The following is a 24,173-nucleotide window of genomic DNA, read 5'->3' on the forward strand; positions in this document are numbered from 1 at the left end:
AAAGATGAAACAACTATGTAGTTTCTGATCGTTTTAAGAAAACATGACCGTGTATGAGATACTGAGTTTCAAAATATGAGCCGGCTCACGAGCTGAACTTTTTTCTTTCAAAAGCGAGCTAAGTCGAGCTCAGACTTTTTTCAATTTTGAATCTGATTCATTATGAAATATTAAGCCGCTCAACTCAATTCACGAGAATATCTAGAGTGATACGGATTCATGACAATGAGAGCAATATCTTTCCGAAGGAAGTGCCCGATGAGCACAAAGAAACACCTCAAAGTGCCATTTACTGTTGTGCTATATAGATAAACATTTTTTTTTCCAACAAATAACTGAGCAGAAGCAAAGGGCACTGGGTCCAATACAATTGCCATGGGTCCATCAGCCCATGGCAATGGGCAACTAGCCAGAGAAAAAAAAAGTCACATCAATACTATAGTAAGATAATATCAACTTTTGATAATTGCTACAAGAGTAACTGTATCTTGAAAAGTTAATCTTATATAGGGCCTTCGAGAATGATCTATTGCATCTGTGTATATTCAATGAGGCACATTGCACATAGTTTCAAGCAATAATTAAATAGATACAATTTGAGTACAAAACTTCAGAAAATAACTAGCCATTAAGCCATCCCAAAGCAAGTACCCAGCAGTTGGATCAAGTTGCTGCACCAAGGCTGATAACTATTCCGAGGTCCTAAGCTCAAATACTGATGTTAACAGAATTCGCATTTGCACTCATCGTCTCTGTGCCATGGTAACTATAGCACTCGTATGATTAAAATATAAAATGAGACAGTTTAGATCAAATCTCAAAGAAACCTGCTAAAAGTTTACAGCGTCATAAGGTAGTGTCGAATTTTAATCGGACGGCTTACGTTCACAACTATGGCCACAAGCCTGCAAATGTAAGATCATGCACACGAGCCAAATAAAAAAAAGGCCTGTAGCTAACCTAGGTCTAGTCGAGAGAAGCGCAAGGAGTTAGTGTTTTGACTAGTGGCTTGAGCGACTCCATGATACTAGAAAAAGATGGTCGTTTCCACGGCTCACTGAAAGAAATAATAATCCGCATATTAATCATCGCCAAACCAAACCAAAGAAAATGGCAAGCAAGAAAATTTGCAATAAATACAATATATAATTAGAATAGCATACTCAGCCCAACAAGATTGAATGATAGAGGCCACACTTGCATTTACATCACTTGGAATGTCAAGTCTTCTCCCCTTAAATCCAACCGCAGCCACCACCTGACCATATCAATTTACAGGTCAAAAAAATTAAATTATGCAAATCAACATTGAAATGTTGTCAATTAATAAGAAAATACTCAGAACCTGTGCAGGGTTTAAATTACTCCATGGCTGTTGCAAGGTCATGAGTTCCCACAAAATAACACCAAAGCTATATACATCTGATTTTTCATTTGATGGTTCATCTCTTAAAACTTCTGGTGCCATCCACTCAGGCTATCAGAAAAAAGTTGTTAGGGAAATTTATTACTGACATTTTATTTAAACAAAGAGAAAGGACGAAGCACAAAATAAAGCTTTACTAAATTAAAAATAGTAGTTTGATAAAAGAGTGAGGCTATGGTACTTTGCAAAGCGCGGATTGGTCCATTCTATAGATACATATCTCCATTTTCAAAGTCCAAACAATCCGAACTGCTCAATATGATCTCCGTATGAAAATAAATGTACTTGCAGAGCAAATTTTACATTTTCTAGAATTTTTTACTATTATTTTTTAGATCATATGAAAATAAATGTACTTGCAGAGCAAATTTTACATTTTCTAGAATTTTTTACTATTATTTAGATAGGTAGAAAATCACTACTTTTCTGCCTATCTAAAAAAATAATAAAAAATATAAAAAATATAAAATTTGCTCTTCAAGTACATTTTTATAATGAAGATCATGTTGAACGGTTCGGATCGATTGTTTGAACTTTGCGAACAGAGATATTGATCCATAGCACGGATTGTTCTGCGCTTTGCAAAGTACCATAGCCTCACTCTTAATAAAAGCTCGAACAAACTTACAGTCCCTGCTGCAGTCTTACAAGACAAAAATGTCTTCGCCTTCATTCGGGATAGGCCAAAGTCACAAACCTGACATATGAACAATCAAAGGATGGCTTAATTGAGAGGAATAGATATGTATACACCAGGATAGAAAAAGTATCAGTTCAAACATTACTTTAACTGTGTATTTCTTGTCGACTAATAGATTTGGTGATTTGAGATCCCGATGAACTATAGGAGGGTTGCGTTTGTGAAGATAATTCATTCCCTGTGCCTATATGAAATGTCAAAAATCAAATGTGATTTTCAACTTGACTTAAGCATGCACCGTCATTGGAGAAAAGGCTTTAAAAAGGGAAGAGAAATACCACATCAAAAGCCATACTCAAGCGGCGTTTTACATCTAGAGTTTCTCTAGCATTAGGTTTATATAAAAGCCTATACAAGCTCCCTCTATATACCAAAACAGTAAAAATATTTAGTTATAACCAAAAAATCAATTTCATCTGTATTACAAACAATAATCATAAGGTCAAATAAAATAAAATAAAAAAGAAGAGATGACCTGGAAAGATACTCAGTGACAATGGAGAGGTGAGGTGGCTGTGTAACAGCACCCATCAGAAGAACTATGTTTGGATGCCTCAGACTTTTCATTATTGCCACCTAAAAAAATCATATGGGATAAACAGACCAAAAAAAATATTTTAAAAATCTAGAAAATTGACAAGTGGCAGCAATACCTCTCTCAAGAACTCCTTAAGTTGCTCTGAGTGAAAATCTTGCTCCATTAAAATCTTCACAGCAACATCCTAAATCACAACATAAGCAGTTAGAGAAACAACATCTCGAAAATGTACCTAAAAAAGTTAAAAGAAGTTTGAATACTTACAGAGCCATTCCAATCGGCATGATGCACAATGCCAAATGACCCTGCATATGATTTAATAATTGTTTTTCTTTAGAAACAGCAAGGTAAATGACCAATTACTTGAAACATATATTAAAAGAGATATCTTAAAGTATGCAAATAAGTTAATTGTGATAATTTTATGAAATATAAGGATTGAGGTCATACTGACAATAAATTGTTTGACAACTGTCACAACTGACTCAATGGTTATCAAAATAAGAAAACTGACCTTGTAGATATGCTCTCTATGATTTAGATAGGCCGTTTACCAAACATGGTGCAATTTGAAAGCCAATTGATCATCCAGTGAGTGATTTCAAAGGTCAACATCTTAATTTTATCGATATTCGATCAATGGCCAAACACTTCGAAATTGCCCCATATTTTATAGAATGAACACCTCTCCTCTACAATTTTAGTTTTTTAATTCAATGAACTTTGATGTTGGTTTTCATGGTTTTTGAAGAACAAGGTTGTCAATATCCCTTTCACATATATACGGAAATATAAACAGAGGGATAGATATACCTGCCCCGATTTTCTCCTTTAAAACAAGCTCACACCAAGGGATGGTCAAATCATGGACAGCAATGGATATATCATTGAAAGGATTTGACCCTTGCCCAAATTGGATTTCATGAGGGTTATTGAAATCGACTATATGCTTATCAAGCTTGATATCAGCATTACATGATTGGTTGACATGATTTGGGAGATTATTATCATCATATTTTTTAAGTGTAGCTTGAGTATCATTGTCTGTTACATTTGATGACTTTGGTTCGACAATTGAACCAATGGCATCTTGAACTTCGCCAGGCACTCCTGCCAGTACAAACAACTCTCTCAAGTGAAGCTAAATAAACATTAAATGTAGGAAATTGAGAGAAAAGAGCTTCGATTTACCAGGAGAGGCATCATTGAACATAAGATTAAGGGATTGACAGTCGAGAAAAAAATGTTTGGCCAGAGACTTAAAATTCTTGGCAAAGCAAATAGATTTGTAGTTTGGCAATTGCATAGGCGAAGAAATGGATATGGAGAGACCATTCAATAAAGAGTTGGGTTCATGCAGCCAACCTGGATTCTCAATCAAATCTACCATGTACTCCCTGCCAAAAGCTTGTTAATGAAAAAAACTATGCACCAAGGGAAATTTCCTTATTTGTTATATTAAATAAGTGATGATTGAGGTATATTGAAATGGGAAAAAAAAAAAAAACCTTTCAGGTCCAAGGCGCACAAGGCAAGATGCACCAGCATCATTTTTGCAATACATACAGCCTCTTGCAACCCGACATGGCACATTGATCAAATCTGCCAGAGTCTTTTAGTCACAACAATTAAAAAATTAAACAAAGAAAATCAAAAGGAATAGAACTGCAGAACTTTAAATAAAAAAGATTTTCTTATTTGTTGTATTGCAGGCTTTAGGTAAATTACAACTGATGTGTAACAAAATCACAAAAGAAACCTCCTAGCTATTCTCACTTGTGCAACAATATCAAACAACACTTCAGAGTTTCAGAAACAGAACCCATCTATTAAAATTAATTGAATCAAATATAATGTATATATTGCCCCTAACTTTTCGTCATCATGAACTATATCACTTTCGAAACAACAGATATAAACTGTAAATCTATCATGTAAATCATCATCATTCCAATGTTTTGACTGAGTAAAAAATGACTCACTAAACTAGGGCAAATTATTCTCCTTATTAGTTGAATACAACTTTCATCACAGTTACCTAAAGGCCATTTGCTATTTGTATAATACCCAACAAACAATGGTTGGCAGATGCAAATATGAAAGAATTTTTTTGTGTAATTTTTCCAAACACAAAAATATTTCAAGTAAAATTTGCAAAAAAAAAAAAAAAAATCCTGATCAGATGGACAATACTCAGTACCTAACTAACATATCGACAAAACAACAATAGGGCTTGCCTTAAAGAGCAAGGAACGATGCCTGCAGAGGCCAATAGATAATTTGCCAATGGGGAACACCACAGACCCTGTAGTAATCTTGACAAAATCACTTGCCTCCTTCCAGCAAGGGACCAACTCATGTTCTTCACTTGAATCTACACCCCTTTTAAACAGCCAGATTCCACTATTAGACTGTTGATCAACAAGGATTAGCACTCATTTCATTCAAACTTAACAATTTCAAAGTTAAAATCCAGATTCCCAGTGGAATTTAACATTTACCAGTTATCAATTTATAGAGAGACAGAGAGATAAAAAAAATTCACTTTACCCCATATGAGTGCACACAATTTTAGCAAGCTGTTCTACTAAATCTTTGGGCGAATAAGCAGAATTAGATGAGACATCCATTACCATGCTGTGAAGGCGTCTAAGATCATAATCCACCATTTTATCTATCACAACCACCTCAAACGAAGAGTCACTAGGCTCAACCAGTTTGAGGGAATCAATAGAAGGAATCCTATTCGAGTCCTGCATATCATTGCATAATGCCCAAACAAATGGGTCCATTCCTTGTATCAGGTAGAATCCGTCCGGAATCTTGTCATGGTAAGACAAACACCCATTCACCTGCAATTGAAACAAAAACAAAAGGAGAAAATTGCAAACACTCTGAATCAATTTATTACTGCAAAGACTAGTAACAATTATATCAAATATATACCCAAAATTGGTGAGAAACAGACTCAGCAGAGGTGAGGGGTTGCAAGTGTAGCAACTGATCGGCAGTATCTAGGAAATTGGATTCAGTAATGCAAGCAGCCTGAGAGCAGAGGCGGAGTGCAAAAGCAAGTTGCAGCTGATACGCTTCCTCTGCCTGCTGGGCCCAGCTCCTGGATGCGGATCCAGACCCAGAAATTGAAGCAGCACAGCCACCGTCCCCTTCATTGGGCTTTACATCAGTAAGAGGATCGAGCGCGACTGTGGATACAGTGGCGTGTGGATAGCAATCGCCGGAGAGAGTAGAGCTCTCCTCGTAGCTGCTTCCACTCAATCGGTTGTAACCCCCCAATCTCCTCCCGACCATCTCCATCCGCGCTACAATTACAAGTTTTTCTAAATCGATTTCATATTTCTTCCTTTATTTTACCACTACTTTTCAAAAAAAAAAAGATTTCATATTTCTTCCTTTACGCCGTTAGTAACTGGTGCCCTGATTGATTGATCGGAAAGAAGATTGTTAACTACTTAATAAAATTGTTTCTTCGAATTTGGGGTAAGAACTAAGAAGTAAGTCAAATCTTTTTCGTTTTATCCAATTCGTTGTAAGAGATCTTTGACTGAAAAACGAATCGGTTACGGGGCCGCAGGTGGTGGAGGTGTAGCGGGAATGCGCGCTTGTTGTCTCTTGGCAATTGGCAGGACAGGCACAAGGGGAGAAAAAGGTCTTACTCGGTTACTCTCCAAGTGGCTTCAAGTCACAAAAAAGATAGAGACTAACATTCGACAACTCTCGGTCTATATGGATTCCTTGAACACCATAAGAAACAACAATATTATTTGCCTATGCAGGTGCATGTATATCAGGTTTTGGGTGAATAACAATGCGAACCTGGTGGGATCTTGCCATTTAGTACGGGCGCCAAAAAGTGAGATGGGGTGGTGGGGTCGGGGATATGATGACTTGATGAGGAGAACGAGGAGAACGAACAATATTTCACCACGTGCGTGTTGTTTCTCTGGTGCAACTTGTGGAGTACACATCGTCTGCATTAACTCAAAAGAGCATCTTTTGAGTTAATACATATCGACCGTCCGATTATAAACGGAGTCCATCCGACTTCCGACTAAAACATAAGAGTCTTTAATATTAGTGTATATTTAAATCACACGAATCTTAAAGCTAATCGGATGGTCCAGATACATTAACTTAAAATATTCCTCTTTGAGTTAATGCGGAGGATATGAATTCCAACTTGTGAAGGTTCCATTGGGCCAATATATATTTCTGAATTGCTAAATGGGCTATTTCAGCTCCCTATAGTGAATTGCTACTTTGGGTTTTTCAAAATTCATGTTATGCCATAATGGAGGATTGGTTTAAGTGCATCATAATTTTGTGTTTCAATGTAATTTACAGTTTTTATTTCTGTTTTTTAAAATCTGAACAGTCAATTTGAACTGTTCAACGTGATTTTTATAATAAAATATTTTTAGAAATCAAATTTTATATTTTTTTAGAATTGTTTTACTACTTTTCTACACAAGTACAATGTCATTTTTTCGAATGGTTCATAATCTCCTTAAATCAGTGATTTTGTATCTATAAAAAAAAATAGTAAAAGAATTCTAAAAAATATAAAATTTGGTTCCCAAGTATATTTTATTATAAAGATCACGTTGAGCAGTTCGAATTAAATGTTCGAATTTTAAAAACAGAAATAAATAATGTGGAGCACATTATAACACAAAATCATGATACATTTGAACACTCCTCATCATATTTATATGGTTAGAGGGAACGGTGTTTATGTTCACCAAACTTTTTCAACGAGAACTTCAAAAATATATAATACAGATGTATTCGGAAACTTAAAGGTACCGGCACGGATGCACTTCTTCGCATGGCTTGTAATACACACCAAAATTCTGACTATTGATAACTTGATGCACATTTGAGCCTTTAATTGTTTCCTTTATTTTTTGCTGCCTTTGAATCACCTTGTTTTGTAATTTCTCTTGATTCATTTAATGGAAAAAAAAAGGGTCGAGAGCGAGAGCCTTACTTTTGTTGATTTCATTGAACTAGCTGCTTCTTCGAAGTGAATTAATAATAAATACATATTTATATTTTAATCTTATAATCAATATAAACAAAATTATCAAAGAGAACTAGAACCATTATTTTATTGATATACTCGTGATATATATTTTTTTATATAATAGATTTAGAATGGATGAGGTAACTTCCTTTGTGCGATACTTACTTTTTTAGGTCCCTCCTATATCGTAATTTTGGCTCTGTCCGTGACTGGATTAGGGGTCGCAACAAGTTCCGAGTTAGATTCTAGCTCGGCTTGTTAATTATGAACCGAGTTACAGCTGAGAGAGTTGAACTTAGGGCATCCGAACTAAAGCTCTGCTTGAAATCATGACAAGTCAGCCTAAGCTAGCTCTCAAGCTGACAACCTCGTTCCTTGCATCTGGCTGGATCTTGTTTGAAGAACAAAACAAATTTTATAAATTTTTTGGATCAAGCTGAACGGAGCTGGACCAATCTAGATAGTACTAGTCAAGTGCCCGTGCGTTGCAACGGAGATTGAAATATTGTGTACAATCTAGGCATTAGAGTAGACCGGGATAATTCAAAATTTCATAAATTTACTTGTTTCATAGTATAACTATATATATATATATAGGCTGTGGCTAATTTGCTGCCGGCAGCATTTCTGCCAGCGGTGCTGCCACTGTTTTTTCTATTTTTTGATGTTCAAACGACAAATCTAAACCGTTAGATGTTTAATCTATATTATAATCTACTTGGAGACCAAATTTTACATTTTTTGGAATTTTTTTACTATATATTAAGCTGGTTTGAAAACCGCTGATTTCAATGCTGCAGAAATTTACTGAAATCAGCGGTTTTCAAACCAGCTTAATATATAGTAAAAAAATTCCAAAAAATGTAAAATTTGGTCTCCAAGTAGATTATAATATAGATTAAACATCTAACGGTTTGGATTTGTTGTTTGGATATCACACGGCTAAATATAGCCCCGGCAGCACCTCTGCCGAAATGCTGCCAGCAGCAATTTAGACAGACCCATATATATATATATATATATATTTTTTTTTTTTTTTCAAAGGGTGTAATATGAGCTTCAATGTTTTCTGGAAGCGCACATGTTTTTCCACTTTAGTATCAAAGAGAAATAATCCCTTGAACTCCAACATATTTCTTCTGCACAACAATAAGAGTGAACTTGGACTTCCATTTCTCATCCAGAAATTTGCAAACCCAAGTAATATTTCAAAGTTTGAATGAGGATTATATTAAAAATAAAGAATGTGATCTGGTACATTAGGACGAACACCATACCATACTGCTTAAAAGTTGTGAAAACAGGTAAACAAATTGAGTTAAATTGAGTTGTAATTTTACAATTAAAATCTGAAGATGGAAAAAAGGAGACTAACTTATTTAGTTCTACAAATTTCTCAGTTCCTATCAAATTTAAAATGAAAAAAGGCAAGAATCATACCATACTGGTACAATAATTAATCAAAGAAGAATATACTCTGCAAAAGAATCAATAGACAGGGCCAATAATTAATTAGCTGAAACAAATTTATACATCATCTTATTTATTTATTTTTAATTTTCTCTTTGTTGTTTTTACAAAAACTGCATCTGGAGATAACACCAACATTTCTCACACTTAAAACAAAAGGACAACATTTTTATGGATCATTTAGCAACTAAGATATGGTTATCCTTGCATAAGAAACGTTAGGTGTTATATGCAACTATTTGTTTACTGTTATGCCCCTTATCCCTTCCTCCAGCTCAAGTTGCTCTCCTGTCGGGGGTCATCTTATTTGAGACTGCCTAGAGGAAACATCTTGCAAGTAGTCTTGCCTTTCGTGCTTCTTGGACACTTCATCAGGATTTTCAGATTGACCCGTTCTCCACCATCTGATTACGCGTAAGTGTGCATGAGGAGCAGCCTGGGAGGTGGCAACAGATGCCGCTAGGTCACCTATAGAGACCCACCTCTCTCCGACAACCTACATAAAATAAAAGCACCTTTCAAAATCTTCAACAGAAAAATGAATAAAAGTTTCAATTACTGAACTAACCATGCACAAACTGTGTAAAACTGTAAATTACCTATTTATAATACTTAGATTTGTATTTCTACATACCAGCACCTCATTTATATTTCTTGAAAATTACCTATTTAAACTTACATATCAAAATTACAAAATTTATCATGAAAAATTACCTCTTCACCCTTAGAATCTCTTCTTTCTTCTCCACTTGAAGTGGATTATTCTCTCTTTTGCTTGCTGCCTTGAGCATCCATTCCAAACCCATCTCTTTTCTCACTACATTGCTAGTCTTCTCCGACAAATCCTTCCCTTCTTTTGTCCCTTCTTCTTCATCTTGGCCAATCAACGAATTAGACACATTGTTAGTGAAATTACGGATTCCTCAATTAGATTCTATTTCTTAGATGAAATCCACAGGGTACTATCTAAAAAAAAAATTTACAAGTTCCAAAAATCATACCAGAATTATCAGAAGAATGTTTCATTTTCCTCCTCTTATCCCTCTTATCTCTTCCCCTTCTTCTCTTGGATATCTTCTCTTCTGCATCACTACTGCTAGATTCCTCATATTTAAAAGTTTCATTTTTACCTATTTAAAATCAGATGAAAATTACCAGTGAAAGTTTCATTTTACCTATTTAAAAATGTAAATTGTTAACACTGGTGAGTAAGTACATCCTTTACATGAGTTATGATTTATTCACGTTGCCCTAGCCAATGCATCCGCTTCACAGTTAACAAGACGAGTAATACATAGACACATTTGAAACCAGGGTTTAGTGCCAGCAACCACCATATATTCATAACTTCCAAATATGCCCTCCAATCCTCACTGATTGGCATTACTATGGGGTTAAAGAATTGAAAATGATAAGATGATGCAAGTAAAAAAAATTAAACATGATTAAATGATCTAATATTATGACAAAACTGCCAGCATAAATTCTTTCATAATAGAGGGATGGTTACATAGCTTAGACTAATAAAACAAAATAACAAAATACCAATGACAGATGTTGTCATTTAAACCTCCAAAAAAGTAAATTTAAACAGAACATTGATAAAAAACAGTAGCACTTCATATTACCTAAAACATCTTATACTAAGAAACAAAATCACCTTCCCTTAAACCTGCCATTCAACCCCACTAATTATTTCTCTTTCTTCTCTTGTCAGGGTAGTATATGTATCCACTAAAACACACAACCCACCTTAGACTCAAATCTTATTACAAAGCAAGTAAAATCACATTCATCACATGAAAAGCAAGTTCAGGCAATGACTGGTACTGTACCAAATTTTACATTCATCACACCTAAAAGCTAATTCATAATCTTCCTTTTTAAAAATTTTACAAAAAAAGAAAAAATTGTTGAAAATCAGATGTGAATGAAATTGTTATCTGTTATGGTACTGTTCCTGGTATGACATGCACCTCATTTTTTAGAAATTTAAGGCTCAAATGTTGATAGCAGCAAATTTTACAAATTAGACCTTGAAAGCATTCACAATTGCAAACATCATTTTCCATACAAATTGGTCAAATATATTGTTTGCTCGGTTCTTACCCTTCTTGCCTCTAATTGCACAAGTTCGTCCGACTACATGGTCCATACTACATATTCGGTAAAAAATAAAAGAAAAGCAAGGTAGTGAATTCACAGCTATGCAATCGCTATATACAACTATGAAAAAAAAAAGATAGTTGAAGTGGGGTCTCGAGTTAATTTCTGACATATTTGCTGATATCAGCCCACCTGCTTTTAAGAACAAGTTCACTAATGTATCATTATTGTGAGATTTGCCTAGACAAAAGAGATTACAAAATACAAAGGGTTCACAAGGCTTGTGTACTCATTTAGTTCTAATTTCATAAGCATACTGCCAAGCCATCACCGGATTACCAAATCAGCCCCTCCAATTAATCGAAGTAAGAATGGAGAAGCGCTAGCACTTACTTGATTGTGCTAAAATTGAAACCAGGGAAAGAGAGCTTAGAAGACTTGAGAAGAGACGGGCAATTAGGATGTCAATGAAGAGAGCATCTTGGTGCAAAAATTGTTTGATGACCTAAATTCCAAAATATATAATTTGCTTCAAAAAATTCCTAATGTTTGCATTCAACTATTATCTTAGTATAAGACACTAAGTTCATTTTAACAGACAACTTGCTTATTTTGAATAATAAAAATAATATAATATGAGTTTGTAAGAGCGAACTATGAAATAATCAGAGGTCGAATCTCATTTTCTACACACTATAGCTGGCTCTACTTATCGTACAACCTAGTTCAACATAAAAAATGGAAACTGAACCAGCAATAACATTCTAAATTTCTGCTCATCTCTCTAATTCAGACATCAAAACCCAATACAAAAATAATCAATTTCAATCAATAAAATGAACTGCGTTATAGGTTTGAGATGCCGTTACCATCTAAGTTGATATAGGCAGACACGAAATATGAAGTAAAGACAAATTTGCAAGTGATTGGTACAGAATTAAATTTATTATTGCAACTATTATATTTCTCATTAAAACTAACTAACAGTAAAAAACACATGAATTAAATTTATTCCTCATTAAAGCTCAAAACAGAATGATCTAATTAAAATAATTTAACAAGGGAAAAAAAAGAGTGAGCTATAGTAAACCTCTGCCGTTGAATTTCATGGCCGATTTGAGACCTACGACAACTGATGCATCTCCCTTCTCCATGGCCGATCAAGAAGCTCAAACGCCGTGTTATAGTTGGTCACGTACGTCTGATGGTGCTTCTGGTGGTGGAGCCTCATGATCTCGCCAGTGATCACCAGCTCCAGCGCGTCGTACTCGTAAGGGAGCAGCGGCAGCATCGCTGTTGTCAGGCCGCGCGCCGATCGAGTTAGGGTTAGTGTTTTTCTTGGAGGAGATGCCGAAGAGAGAAAAGAGGGAGGGGATCATTGGAACCGAAGAGAAGAAAGCAAAAGAAAAGACGCGTTTTCAGTGCATCGGGAAAAGAAAAAGGTAGAAAATAGAGAGAAAATTTTGATGTAGTTTAGTATGTGGCGAGTTGCTTTATAATTAATTTCAGACTTATATACAAACGGATGCATAAAATGCATAAAATGCATAAAATGCATATATAATATCTTATATTTAATACCATAGTTTACAACAGTTGGATTTGCTGAATGGAAGGCTCAGATTGTCTCTGGACAGATACACCATTCAGTCCCTTTAGTTCAACGTGCTATTATAGGAGTCCTGATTAAATGTACACAAATTCATACAAATTCACAAATTGATACGTAGTCGAGTTGACGAGTAATTAAGTTAGGTCTCAACTTGAACTTGTTAATTCTGAATCGAGCTAGTAACAGCTCGCTCGGTTCAGAATTAACAAGTTCAGCCCAGTAACGAGTGAACTATTAGCGAACAAGTCAGGTCGATCAAGCCATGAGCTTTTTTTTTTTTCCACCCCTAGACTGGACGCTTAAAAAATTAAAGTGAATTGGAGAATCAAACACATAAATCCAGATGGGGACAGTGCTTTGAAATTAATCAACAGGTCAACTCCCATCCGAGTTGGGAATAAAAGAAGTGGACGTTGAGCGAGGAGAAATTAATAATAGAAAAACAAAGTCGACAATAGGCCAACCGTGGATTCGAGTTGTTAAAATTGGGATGATGATGTTTGACCAAATTTTGTGTGGGGTTTCGTGATCTTATAAGGAAAGTCAGCAATTAACGCTATATGTGCATACATCAGTTCTTATTTTTTATATAATTGGGAAAGTATTCCGTCTTTTCTACTGATAAATGGACGCTCGAAACGATGATTAATTAAAGAATTGCAATGGCTTTTTATATAAGGATTTTATCTAGTAATTAGTGATGGTTTAGAAAACAGTCATATGTATATAATTTGACTACTTATAGTTTGGTTATATTTTACTTATATTTTAAAAATACAATTAGAGAGTATTAGTTTTTTTATTTAGTGATAAAAATAATGTTTTCTGTGTGAGAAATTGTATGGAAATTCGTAGATTGAAACTCGAATAAAAAATTCTCTTGTAAATACTAATTAACTCAGCAACTTAAAATTTTACTTGGATCGATAGTACGCAAGAATCATATGTACATAATTTCGATTATATAAAATTTCTCTAGTAACTATTACAAGAAGAAGAAGTTGTTTTTCTTTAATTTTTAGCAATCATTACTTCTTCAGCGATACAAAGTGTAAAAGGAAAATTTTCCAGAGACTTCTTTCGCTTTATTCACTGAGGATACTGATAGATCGCAAATATATCTATATTTGATTAAGATTTTAATACGAAACAATATCAAGTATCAAGTATTTATTTTGGTTTACTCCTATTTTATTTCAGATTCACTTAATTATGTTTTAACGATCAAGTTATTGTTAGAAATATGTTTTTATGCAAAAATACTAAGAAAATAAGTTAAATTGTATGCTGACGAACCGCGAGACACACATAACAAGTCGCCAACCATCTAAGACTTAATCATAGAAAAAAAAAAAAACTGACAGAGATATTGACAACCTTTCCTGACGGGTCACTACATTTCTTGGCAGGTCACTACCTCCTCATGGCGGTCCGCCACTTGCCAGCTACTAGAAATTCAAATTTATAAAAAGACAATAAATTAGGTACCTGACGGGCCGCCACCTCATCATGGTAGCTCACCACCCCTTTAAAGACAAAAACTGTTGAAAAAACGCTCATGGCTAAGAGATTCGCGCCCCGCGAAGTCCCTTCTCACGGCCCGCCACTGCATATGCCAACTTTACACACTGTTCGTATTTCAGAAGCAGTTTGGTCATACGAACTCCGATTTGAGTGAACCAAATCTTGAAAAATCCAGAAAACAGAGATGTGCAACTTTCATGTTGTAACTTTATTCAAATTATGAAGTTGTGAGTCACCACAGACTTTGAAAGACGGACGTCAGCTTAAATGACTGCCAACTCTGCACATTAATGAGGAGATTTGTTTCCCGATTTGCTTGGCTCCCTCCTAAATACTCATAATCTCCCATAAAACATCCAGGAGAGCATCCAACCGATCTAAGTTTGGCCCTAGACCATTCTACACCTCTCTCTACTATTATTCTTGCTCCATCTCTTCTCTTCCCTCTCAAGGAAACAAGGCACAGATTGCCGACAGATCATGGAGAACTCTCAAGAGCAGCAAGAAGATTAACTAGAATTAGTTTAATCTTTCTATTTCTCTCTATTTATTTTATTGAGATGTATTCTCTATTTTTCATAGTTGTTGATAACATTACTATGAGAAGCTAGTCGTCCCTTCTAGGGGTGATGGATCAGAAACATAATGGTTTAAATCTACCTTACTAGGTTAGTTATAAATTGTGTTATGATTGTTTTAGCTTTTTATTATTCTTATGAATACATAATTTGTGTACATGAGATTATCTTATTTTAGTTGAATGGGGTTCTATTAGTACTTGATATCAAGTATAGTAGCAAGAAATTGATCTTAGGAATTAGTATTAGTTTCATCCTAGTTCCATGCCAACTCAGATCACAAGCGTCTATGGCGTTAAGCTAGATGCGAAGTCTAGACGATTGATTAGGTGTATCAAGCTATAATCAGTACCGGTCACGATAAGCTAAACACGAAGTGTCAGTAGTCGAGAGTAGCTTGACTAGTCAACCAATATCTTGACCAACTTGTGACGATAAACTAAACATGAAGTCCAATCCAGTTAAGACAAATTGTCAATTGGTGACAAACTAAACATGAAACCTCTTGACTTGACATTTGTAAAACCACAATTACACAAACATGAATGCAATTAGCAAACTAATAAGTAGATTGGTCAATTCGGATAGTGAACCACAGCCCCTAGACCTTCCCAATATTGTTTCAAACAACCATTTTAAGTTTATTACTTACAACCAACTCATCTCGGCATTGAGCCCTCAATGCTGTCTCGGCTTGCAAACCAAACTTTAATTCACTATTTCACACCTCCTAGAATTAAAATTAAATTAGTAATTAGTATTGCTTCCCATTGTCCTTGTGTTCAACCCCGATACCGCAACAAGAGGTTGTATGTTTGTAAACCAATCGAAATTGAGTATTAAGTATATAAATTTAAAAGCAAAAGAGTATTAAATCAACCTCTAAAATACGTACACAAAATACTCAACATATACAAAGTGAGCGAGTGATTTGATTGCATATTGATATGCTCAACTCAGAGTTAGAAAGACAGGATCAAATTGAAAACTCAATTTGTGGTCAACTCGTTATCAACTTAACTTGATTCATAACTCGTTAAATTAAATAAATAATTTTAAGCAATTTAAATTTCTTAGACCTAAACAGGATATGATAGAAAAGAAATTTAACAAATATAATCAAAATCATAAACAAAATATATTTGAATCTTTTAAGACTGCAATGTTACAGTGATTTGGATATATATGGGTTTGGTCCAATTGCAATTTGCGATTTGGAAATAAATTTATGAGTTAGATGACTTGAGTTCAGTTAGAATTGGATGTGATATAATTCTATGTAACTCAAGTTGGTAATGAGTAAGTTAAAGTTTGCTTGTGTTCAGTCTATAAAGTTACAGAGTCAATCCTTCCAATCAGTTTCAATTCAAGTTAGTAATCTGTAAATTATTAGTAAATTTTTAACGAACAAGCCACGGTTATTTGCGAAACTCTATAATTGTGTGACGATATATATAAAAGTTTGCCGCCGTGCGGTTAACGCTAAGCACACTATTAATCTTTGCCGCAATCACATGATGATCAGCATTTTATTGCATTTTTTTAAGCATACCTACTTCTGTATCTGTTTGAAACCCGTGCTGGAATTTTGTGGCTATTGTGCAATTGAGGTCACCAGTGACGTCTACTGAGAGGAGGTTCTGTAGAGTAGGTTCTGTAGAGTGTAGATTCGTTAATTTTTGGAAGATCTGTGCTTCAAAATTTCTAAGTGGTTTCTTCGAGGATTGAATTAAGATTTTATTTTAATCACCCCTGAACAATCCAAAGATTCCAGACTGCTACTTCATGCTTCGGATAACTTTTTTTTCCTCACAAATGTTAATTTCTTTTTTCTCTTTTCTCTTATAATAACTTAATTTTAAGAACTAATATTTAATCCAGCGATAAAAAGTAATATTCTTTGAGAAATAGTAAGTTTAGAATCTGAATAGAAGGTTCTTTATAAATAATTAAAAAAATATTAGTAGACTAGATCTCTATCTTTTTTAAAAAAAAAAATGCATGTTTTATTATGATAGATGTCAATAAATAAAAACATCTTCTAAAAGATAAATATTGTGATTGTCTCCTATATATGGAACTAAATCCCAGTAAAAGTTTAATTCGAATTTAATTGAAGGGAAATTATCCAAGTTAGAATCACTGTTTTATGATGTGATCTCCGAGATTTACATTACTACGTTGATAATTTATAAAACACTTTAAGAAGAAAAAGAAATAATGGAAGTCAACATCGTCGACATGACCAGGGCGGATCCACTGTAGCACATGGGGGGTCAGCTGCCCCCTGCTGGATTTCCAAAAATAGTGCTAAAAATCTACTTTTTGGACCTTTGCTCCTCTCTGGAATTCAAATTGTCCCCCTGTAGCCCATTCTAGAATTCTAATAGACGGAACGGAGCCCATATAAACTCTGAGCGAAAAAAATTAGCGGAGCCCAAATAGGCGCTGATCCCAAATAGCAAAAATTAGTTGAACCAAAATGTTTTTATTTTTTTTTATTTATTTTTAATTCAAAGGCGCTGATTCCAAGTTGAACCAAAAATGTTGATTTCAAATTCCCTATAAATGTTGAATTATTGATTTTTTTCAAGTAATTTAGGATTTTTATTATATTGATTGGTATTTTTTTTGATATGTTGAATTGTATCCAATAAACTATTTACATCCGATTATTATTCCGCCCTAACAAAAATCGTGCGTCCGCCCCTGGACATATCAGGATAAAAGTTTAAGCAATAAAATAAATCTAGTGGAGTGGTGGAGCCTCTGCGCTTCGCATCAATTGACATTATTCGCTTTGACATTAAAAAAGTCTGCATCAGTCTGCAAAGATCTCTATCGGTTACAAGATGGATATTCATTACCATTCACCCACCACATGGGGATTTTTTGTTTTGAAAAAATAAAATAAATTTAAAGTTCGTATAAGAGAATTAAAAACATAAATTGGAAATTGGAAAAAAAAAGTCAGATTTTGAACGTCTTAGATAAATTTTTAAAGTGAATACCTGATCATATAACCTTAAGAAAAATACCCAATTTGATATGAGTTCATCTTTTAATTGCCATAATTACAAAAATAAAATTTACTGAACTTAGTTTTTTTTTTATTATTATTATAAAAAAAACTATAAGTACCGAGTAGCTTATTCGATACATGAAAAGAGGTACCGGTAATAGCCTATTTGGTACACTCTCTATGTCACAATTTTTCTATAGTATTCTTCGGAATAAAATGGCGACATTGGAATGTACCGAATAGATAAATTGGATACTCCTATTTACCGAATAGGCTACTCGGTACTTATAATTTTGATAAAAAAAAAAATCAATCAATTACATTGGTTCAATAAATTTTTTCTTAATCACGGTTTTAGAAAAAAAAATCTTTTAAATATAGTTTGAGAAAGGTGAACTTTGAAAGTTAGATCTCTTTTGCTCTATATATTTTAATTTCAATTGTCAGGTGTTAATTTTGACTTTGTTTTCTTTTTCGTAGGACAGTTTCTCAACACGTGTGAAAGAAATCGATGATTTATTATTGCCCAAACCAGATATTGCGCCTTTACCTTTTGTATTAACGTATAAACATAATGCAAATAATTAAACCAAATCAATTATATATGTTATTCACAATTAATTCGATCCGTTGGCCATGTTCGGTTGTAGAGCAACAGAAGGTTGAGTAGATTTTTTACTTCACATTTAAATAAAAAAATAGAAATAAGATGAAATAAAAGATAAATTAATTTGAAGTAATTTACTCCACCTATTTAGGTGGATTAACTTACTCCACATTTAATTCACTCGTATAGTTCACTGTCATAAAAACAATATATATGTTTTTCAACATCTTACTCCACCAAGTAAATTAATTTAAGTCATAATTCCAATTACCAAACAAGATGTAAAATATAAGTAGCATCATGGAGTAAGTAATTTAATCCTCATTAATTTTACTCCACAATCAAATATGACCGTTAAGACTTAATTATGTACTTTATAATTACGACAGACAAAGGAGGTAGGAAAATAAAAATTTTATTTATTGAACTAATTATTAAATAATAAATGAAAATAGAATGAGTACCTTTACTTTTAGATGCAATAAATGGTAAAAATATTTCGGATTCAAACTTTGAAACCAATTTTTTTTTTCAAATTTAATCTTTGGAATCAATTTTTTTTTTCCTAAGATGGTGGCTGAGTTTTGTTTTTTGAAACAAAAATAATAGTTAATTTTTATCTGAAACAAAAGGAATATTTAAATATTTTTTTAAACATAACAAAATACTTTAGATCCGCGAAAAAAATTCAGTTCCAAATTTTAGATCCGAATTTATTTTTGTGATTCATCTATAGCATCAAAAATTGAAAGTACTCTTCATGTTTCTATTTATTTCTTAACAATAATTTCTCGGCATGAAATTTATTTTTTGGAATGTACGAATCTTAAGAGCAATTATTTTTTCTGCACGAATCTCAAAGCAAATGAAGAGATGGATGTAGAATCGCAGGATGCTGTGATTCTTTAGAATCGCAGCAGATTTATATCCATCAAATAAAGTCAGTAATTAACGTGTATATATTATACATTATACGTTGTACTTGTTTTTGAAATTTATTATTTTCAGAAAAACAAAGTCCCCGACATAAATTTCTGTCGAAAGAAGACAATTCTTGTCCATAATTTGCATAGAAAATTAAAAAGTATTACAAGTACCATACATGACTATTTCACTTTTTGAGAAACATGGGTAAGTCAATCAGTCAATAAACCCATACATACTCTTCTACCCGCTTCTAGTTGGTTTTTTTTTTTTTTTGCTTCAACCCGCTTCTAGTTGTAGATGAGCAAATCTCATGTATAGAGTCAATTGAAACATAATTTAGAAGCCAATCCCTTCAATGAATTCGGACAGATTTTGCATTTTTATAATATATAGGTAACAGTTGCACCCACTAGACAAGTTGACATATATGCACACTGCAAGGCCACATCTCATTGTAGGTGATCAATTATAGCATATGCAGCTACCGTTGACCACAACCCCAAAACCTAACATCATTTATTATAATTGAAGAAACCATTCGTTGAGTCAAAGATTATTAATTTATTATGTATTTGCATTTTAATGAAAAAAAAATGTACTGTGATAAAACCATGGATTTTATCTAATCCTTTTCCAATTTTCTTTTCCTTTTGACTTGTCCATTCATGTCAAATTGCCAATAGAAGCAAGCAAACTAATCACGCATCTTATCTTTAGCTTTTGTAGCTTGATATCCACCACTAAAAACAGAAAGCAGCCACTGATAAAACCACACACAGCATGTAGCACTTAAATATGTCATATTGGCTCATTAATTACTAGCTAAATGTTGACTAAAGAGAGTTGAAATTTGGCTATTTTCGCAAAGAACAACAAGGATATTCATCAAATCCATGGAGGGACCACCGTCTCTATAAAGTAATCAGCATTGTATTTTTATTGAAGTGTTTGACTGTTTGAGTTGCGATGTATGTCACAGAACTCAAAATATTCTAATTACTATAACCTCTCTTTTTCCAGGCCTGATCAGCGGCTTCCCCACCTGCCTTCATTTTCCCTATTTCCTGTTCTCTTTTTTGTTCTTTTATTCTCTTTTCTTTCATGCAACTATCCATAGATACAACTCCTGTTGGCCGTTTCCACTTAAAGAAGATCTTTTCTTTAATATTAGCAAATGTACGGAGCTATACTAAAAGGAACATTCCTTCTCTAGTTCTCCCTTACTAGTACCAAGCTTGCCAAAAATGAGAGATATTTCAAGTATGATGAAGGCAATTCTATTTTTATTTTGGATTTGCTTAACTCATGTAGCAATAACTCTAGCGGCAGATCCAGTAACTAAAGAGATACAAAGAGGTTTCTCAGCCAAACATGACGATTCATACTCTCAGTTCCAACCCCTTCTCGCCGATCCAACCGGTGTCTTCTCTCTTGGCTTCCTTCGTATTGACTCTAATTTCCTTGATCTCGCCATTCTTCATCTCCCTTCTTCATTTCCTCTCTGGCGAGCCATACCGGCAAACCCAGCTCCGTGGACTGGTTCCATCTCGCTCTCCTTTGATGGAACCCTGGTTCTCTCTGACCAGAAAAAAGGTACAGTCTTTTGGTCTGCACCATCAGACGGTACCGGTGACCATGTTCTGTTACTCAACTCTTCTAATCTCCAAATTCAAAAGACAGGAAACCCTAACTTTGTTCTATGGCAAAGCTTCGATTTTCCTTCTAACACCATTGTAGAAAACCAAAACTTCACCTCCTATGCCAAGCTTCTCTCCAGCAATCAGCAATTTTCGATGTCACTCGGTGCCAACTATTTTGCGTTATACATAGAATTTGGAAAGGGCAGTAACTCTGCTATATACTACAAGTATACAGCTTTACAAGCCAAGGCACAGATTGTCGAAAATAAAGGCCCGATATATGCGCGCATCAGCTCGGATGGCTTTCTTGGTATGTATCAGAAAGAGGGCCCACCAGCTGATGTTTTATCATTCAACACATTTAACCGCCGTTACGAAGTTTTCTACCGAATGACATTAGAAGATGATGGCAACCTTAAAGCTTACCATTGGAATAACTCTGCCTGGATTTTAGATTATACGGCTATCAGCGAGCCGTGCAATCTCCCTAGCACGTGTGGCTCATACAGCATTTGTATGTTGCAAGAGCCGCCACAGTGCACGTGTCTGGCCAATGGTACAAACGGGTGCCTCCCGACGGGCAATGGAAATTTCTGTATGGCCAGTGGAGACAAAGTGAATGCAAACGGAGCCGGGTACGGGGTGTTGACCCGGCAAGGAGTCGACTTGGCGAACAAAGACTTTGTGGATTTTACAAAAATGGGTTCGTTGGAGGAGTGTCATAGCACGTGTGAGAAGAACTGCACATGCTGGGGCGCGATTTACAGCAACATAACAGGGAACTGTTACATGATGGATTACCCAATCGAGATGGTAATAAAAGGAGATGAGAGCAAGTTTGGATATTTCAAATTGAGATCAGTAGAGGATGGAGATGAGAAGAAGGAGAGCAAAGATGATAAGGTGAAAGTGGCACTGTTGGTGATTGGTTGTGGTATTTTGGCGGCGGCAGGTGGGTTCGTTGCGTACCGGATTTGGGAGAGGAGGGGTAGGAGTAGGTCTATGGAGGACGGTCTTGCACCAGGTCCTTATAAAGATCTGGCGGCTGCTTCTTTTAAATCCATCGAACTCTCCGATTCATTCAGGAAACCGTGATAAATTGGGAACTGAACAATTTTAAAAAGAGAAAGAGATGGATTTTAGCGTTTTAGAAGGGGACAAAAATATGGGGCCTATTAGGAAGGGAAATAGAAAGACCATTTCTAGGCCTAGCGTCTCTGGGCCTGGGCTAGGAATAGCTATTCTTTTTGTACTTGTGTTCGTCGTTTGTAGTGAATCAAATATAGACTTTGTGTACTTTACTGGAAAAATGGGAAGTATTTTTCTTTTTTAAATATGACAATAAAGTTTGACAACATTGTGTCTACTATCTGAACGCATGTGTTCACAAATTATTTTGAGCAGGCCTTACTGGAAAAATGGGAATTATTAGGTTTTATCAGAGAAGGCCTAACTTTAAAGAGGCCGCATTTGTAAATTGATGGGCCTATTTCTGTTTACTGTCTGCATATGATTCTGTCAATAATATCTGACCTTGTAGAAAGTATAATCTCATTTTCATTGAGATTTTCGTCCTGCCTAGCTTCCAATTGCAACACATTCTTTCAATTCTACTAATTATAAGTCAATAACCATACAAAAGTTTGTTCAGGTGTCTTTGATTTCTGGCGCTTTTAACAGAGAATGAATGACTCATAGGCTGTCTATTGGTAATCTGAACCTGGGCCAAGTGTAATCAGTAAAATTCCTAGCTAACTAGTAAACTAGATCAACGGCCACATTTAATACGATTTTTTTATATTAAAAGTAGCACAATTTTATTAAATAAATCGTTGGAAAAAAATAATATATGGTGGAATCCTGGAAGAAGGCCCCTAATAACTAATATCAAAGTGCAATTTCTCATGCAGGGTTGACTAGGCCTGTTGGTTAAACCGCCTAACTACACTAAATTAGGCCTGTTGGTTAGGACTAATGGACAGAAAATTATTTGGGACAGACTTCCAACTCATTTACATGTACTTCTTGGACAGAATTATTTTCTGTTTAATTAATTCTCCTAATAATATTAAAAAAGAAATTATTCGCCCCAACCCCCCCCCCCCCCCCCCCCCCTCCCCCCGCCTCCCCGGTACCACACATTCAATTACTAAATCTAGACTATTTTTTAACCAGGTACGAATCTTAAAGCGTACCCCCTATTTCTCAATAGGCAACCGATTGTGTTTGGTCCGGCTTAGAGTAAATATGGACTGTAAGTTGTGTGTTCCACTTATGTAGTATCTGAGATGATAGAGACCCTCAATTCTCTGTCAAATTCTCCAAGCTAAGTCAAGTTGCTAACTACTTCCGTAACTTTTTTTTTTTTACCTTTTGTTTTTTTTTTGTTTTTTGGTTTCTTACATGACCTGTAGGCCTACAAACTCCAATTCTCATTCCCTAATCCCTCTAAGTCATTGCCAGTTCTGTCTCTGAGTTGTCTTCTGACACCATTTGCTAAATCATGTGCAATTTTCAGCATTCCTTCTTCTCTACTACAGTGCTTAGTGATGATTTTCCCTCCTAGTTGTCCCTTCAGTAGCCAAGCATTTCACACCTCGTGATAGGATCTCTAGTCATGGATAACCGGCTGACCATGATTAATTGAATCCACCACTTCCAAGGAGTCAGAGAATATCACCCCCTCTCTACATCCGTAGTCTTGCATCAGTTTGTATCCATGCAGCACAACAATGGCTTCCACCTGAGATGGGCTTATCGCATTCACTCTTCTTGATGCCCAGTGAATTATCCTTCCCATTTGGATCAGTATAGCCCCTATTCCAGCTGCTCCATTCTTAGACCAGGAACCGTCTACATAGCATACACAGACTATTTGGTTTTGACTCGATGTATCCTGATATTGAGGCATTCCTAAGGAAGACTTACCAGTTGTACTGGAAATTGCAGTAACCTGACAAGCAAGTAGTGCTTCCTGAT

General features: G+C 34.9%; 3 protein-coding genes across 5 annotated transcripts; 1 reads left to right on the forward strand and 2 right to left on the reverse strand.

Annotated features, from left to right (window-relative positions):
* Nucleotides 1-568: 568 nt before the first annotated feature.
* CTR1 (Protein kinase superfamily protein) lies at nt 569-6,234 on the reverse strand. Of its 3 annotated transcripts, XM_078301106.1 has the most exons (16): nt 5,611-6,234; nt 5,215-5,516; nt 4,902-5,046; nt 4,173-4,276; nt 3,856-4,061; nt 3,478-3,774; nt 2,929-2,969; nt 2,780-2,848; nt 2,602-2,702; nt 2,405-2,489; nt 2,212-2,310; nt 2,055-2,123; nt 1,346-1,477; nt 1,164-1,258; nt 961-1,057; nt 569-766 (listed from the first exon to the last, which is right to left on the reverse strand). In XM_078301106.1, exons 1-15 carry the CDS (start codon nt 5,977-5,979, stop codon nt 967-969), a joined length of 2,205 nt encoding a protein of 734 aa, XP_078157232.1. In that variant the 5' UTR covers nt 5,980-6,234; the 3' UTR covers nt 569-766; nt 961-966. The 3 variants fall into 3 exon arrangements, with proteins under 3 accessions (XP_078157232.1, XP_078157230.1, XP_078157233.1); XM_078301104.1 differs by having other exon boundaries at nt 569-1,057; XM_078301107.1 differs by having other exon boundaries at nt 569-1,057; nt 5,633-6,038.
* A 3,161-nt stretch (nt 6,235-9,395) lies between these two features.
* Nucleotides 9,396-10,562, reverse strand: LOC144553230 (uncharacterized). The gene is made up of 4 exons (XM_078301328.1): nt 10,424-10,562; nt 10,180-10,308; nt 9,893-10,052; nt 9,396-9,582 (listed from the first exon to the last, which is right to left on the reverse strand). The coding sequence occupies exons 1-4, from the start codon at nt 10,560-10,562 to the stop codon at nt 9,477-9,479; spliced, it is 534 nt and encodes a 177-aa protein (XP_078157454.1). The 3' UTR covers nt 9,396-9,476.
* Nucleotides 10,563-20,321: 9,759 nt separating this feature from the next.
* Nucleotides 20,322-22,563, forward strand: LOC144553037 (PAN domain-containing protein At5g03700-like). The gene is made up of 2 exons (XM_078301108.1): nt 20,322-20,472; nt 20,575-22,563. Exon 2 carries the CDS (start codon nt 20,799-20,801, stop codon nt 22,287-22,289), a length of 1,491 nt encoding a protein of 496 aa, XP_078157234.1. The 5' UTR covers nt 20,322-20,472; nt 20,575-20,798; the 3' UTR covers nt 22,290-22,563.
* Nucleotides 22,564-24,173: the final 1,610 nt, after the last annotated feature.

This window comes from Carex rostrata, chromosome 4 (assembly GCF_964058835.1).
Source record: "Carex rostrata chromosome 4, lpCarRost1.2, whole genome shotgun sequence".
In the NCBI taxonomy this organism is placed as follows: domain Eukaryota; kingdom Viridiplantae; phylum Streptophyta; class Magnoliopsida; order Poales; family Cyperaceae; genus Carex; species Carex rostrata.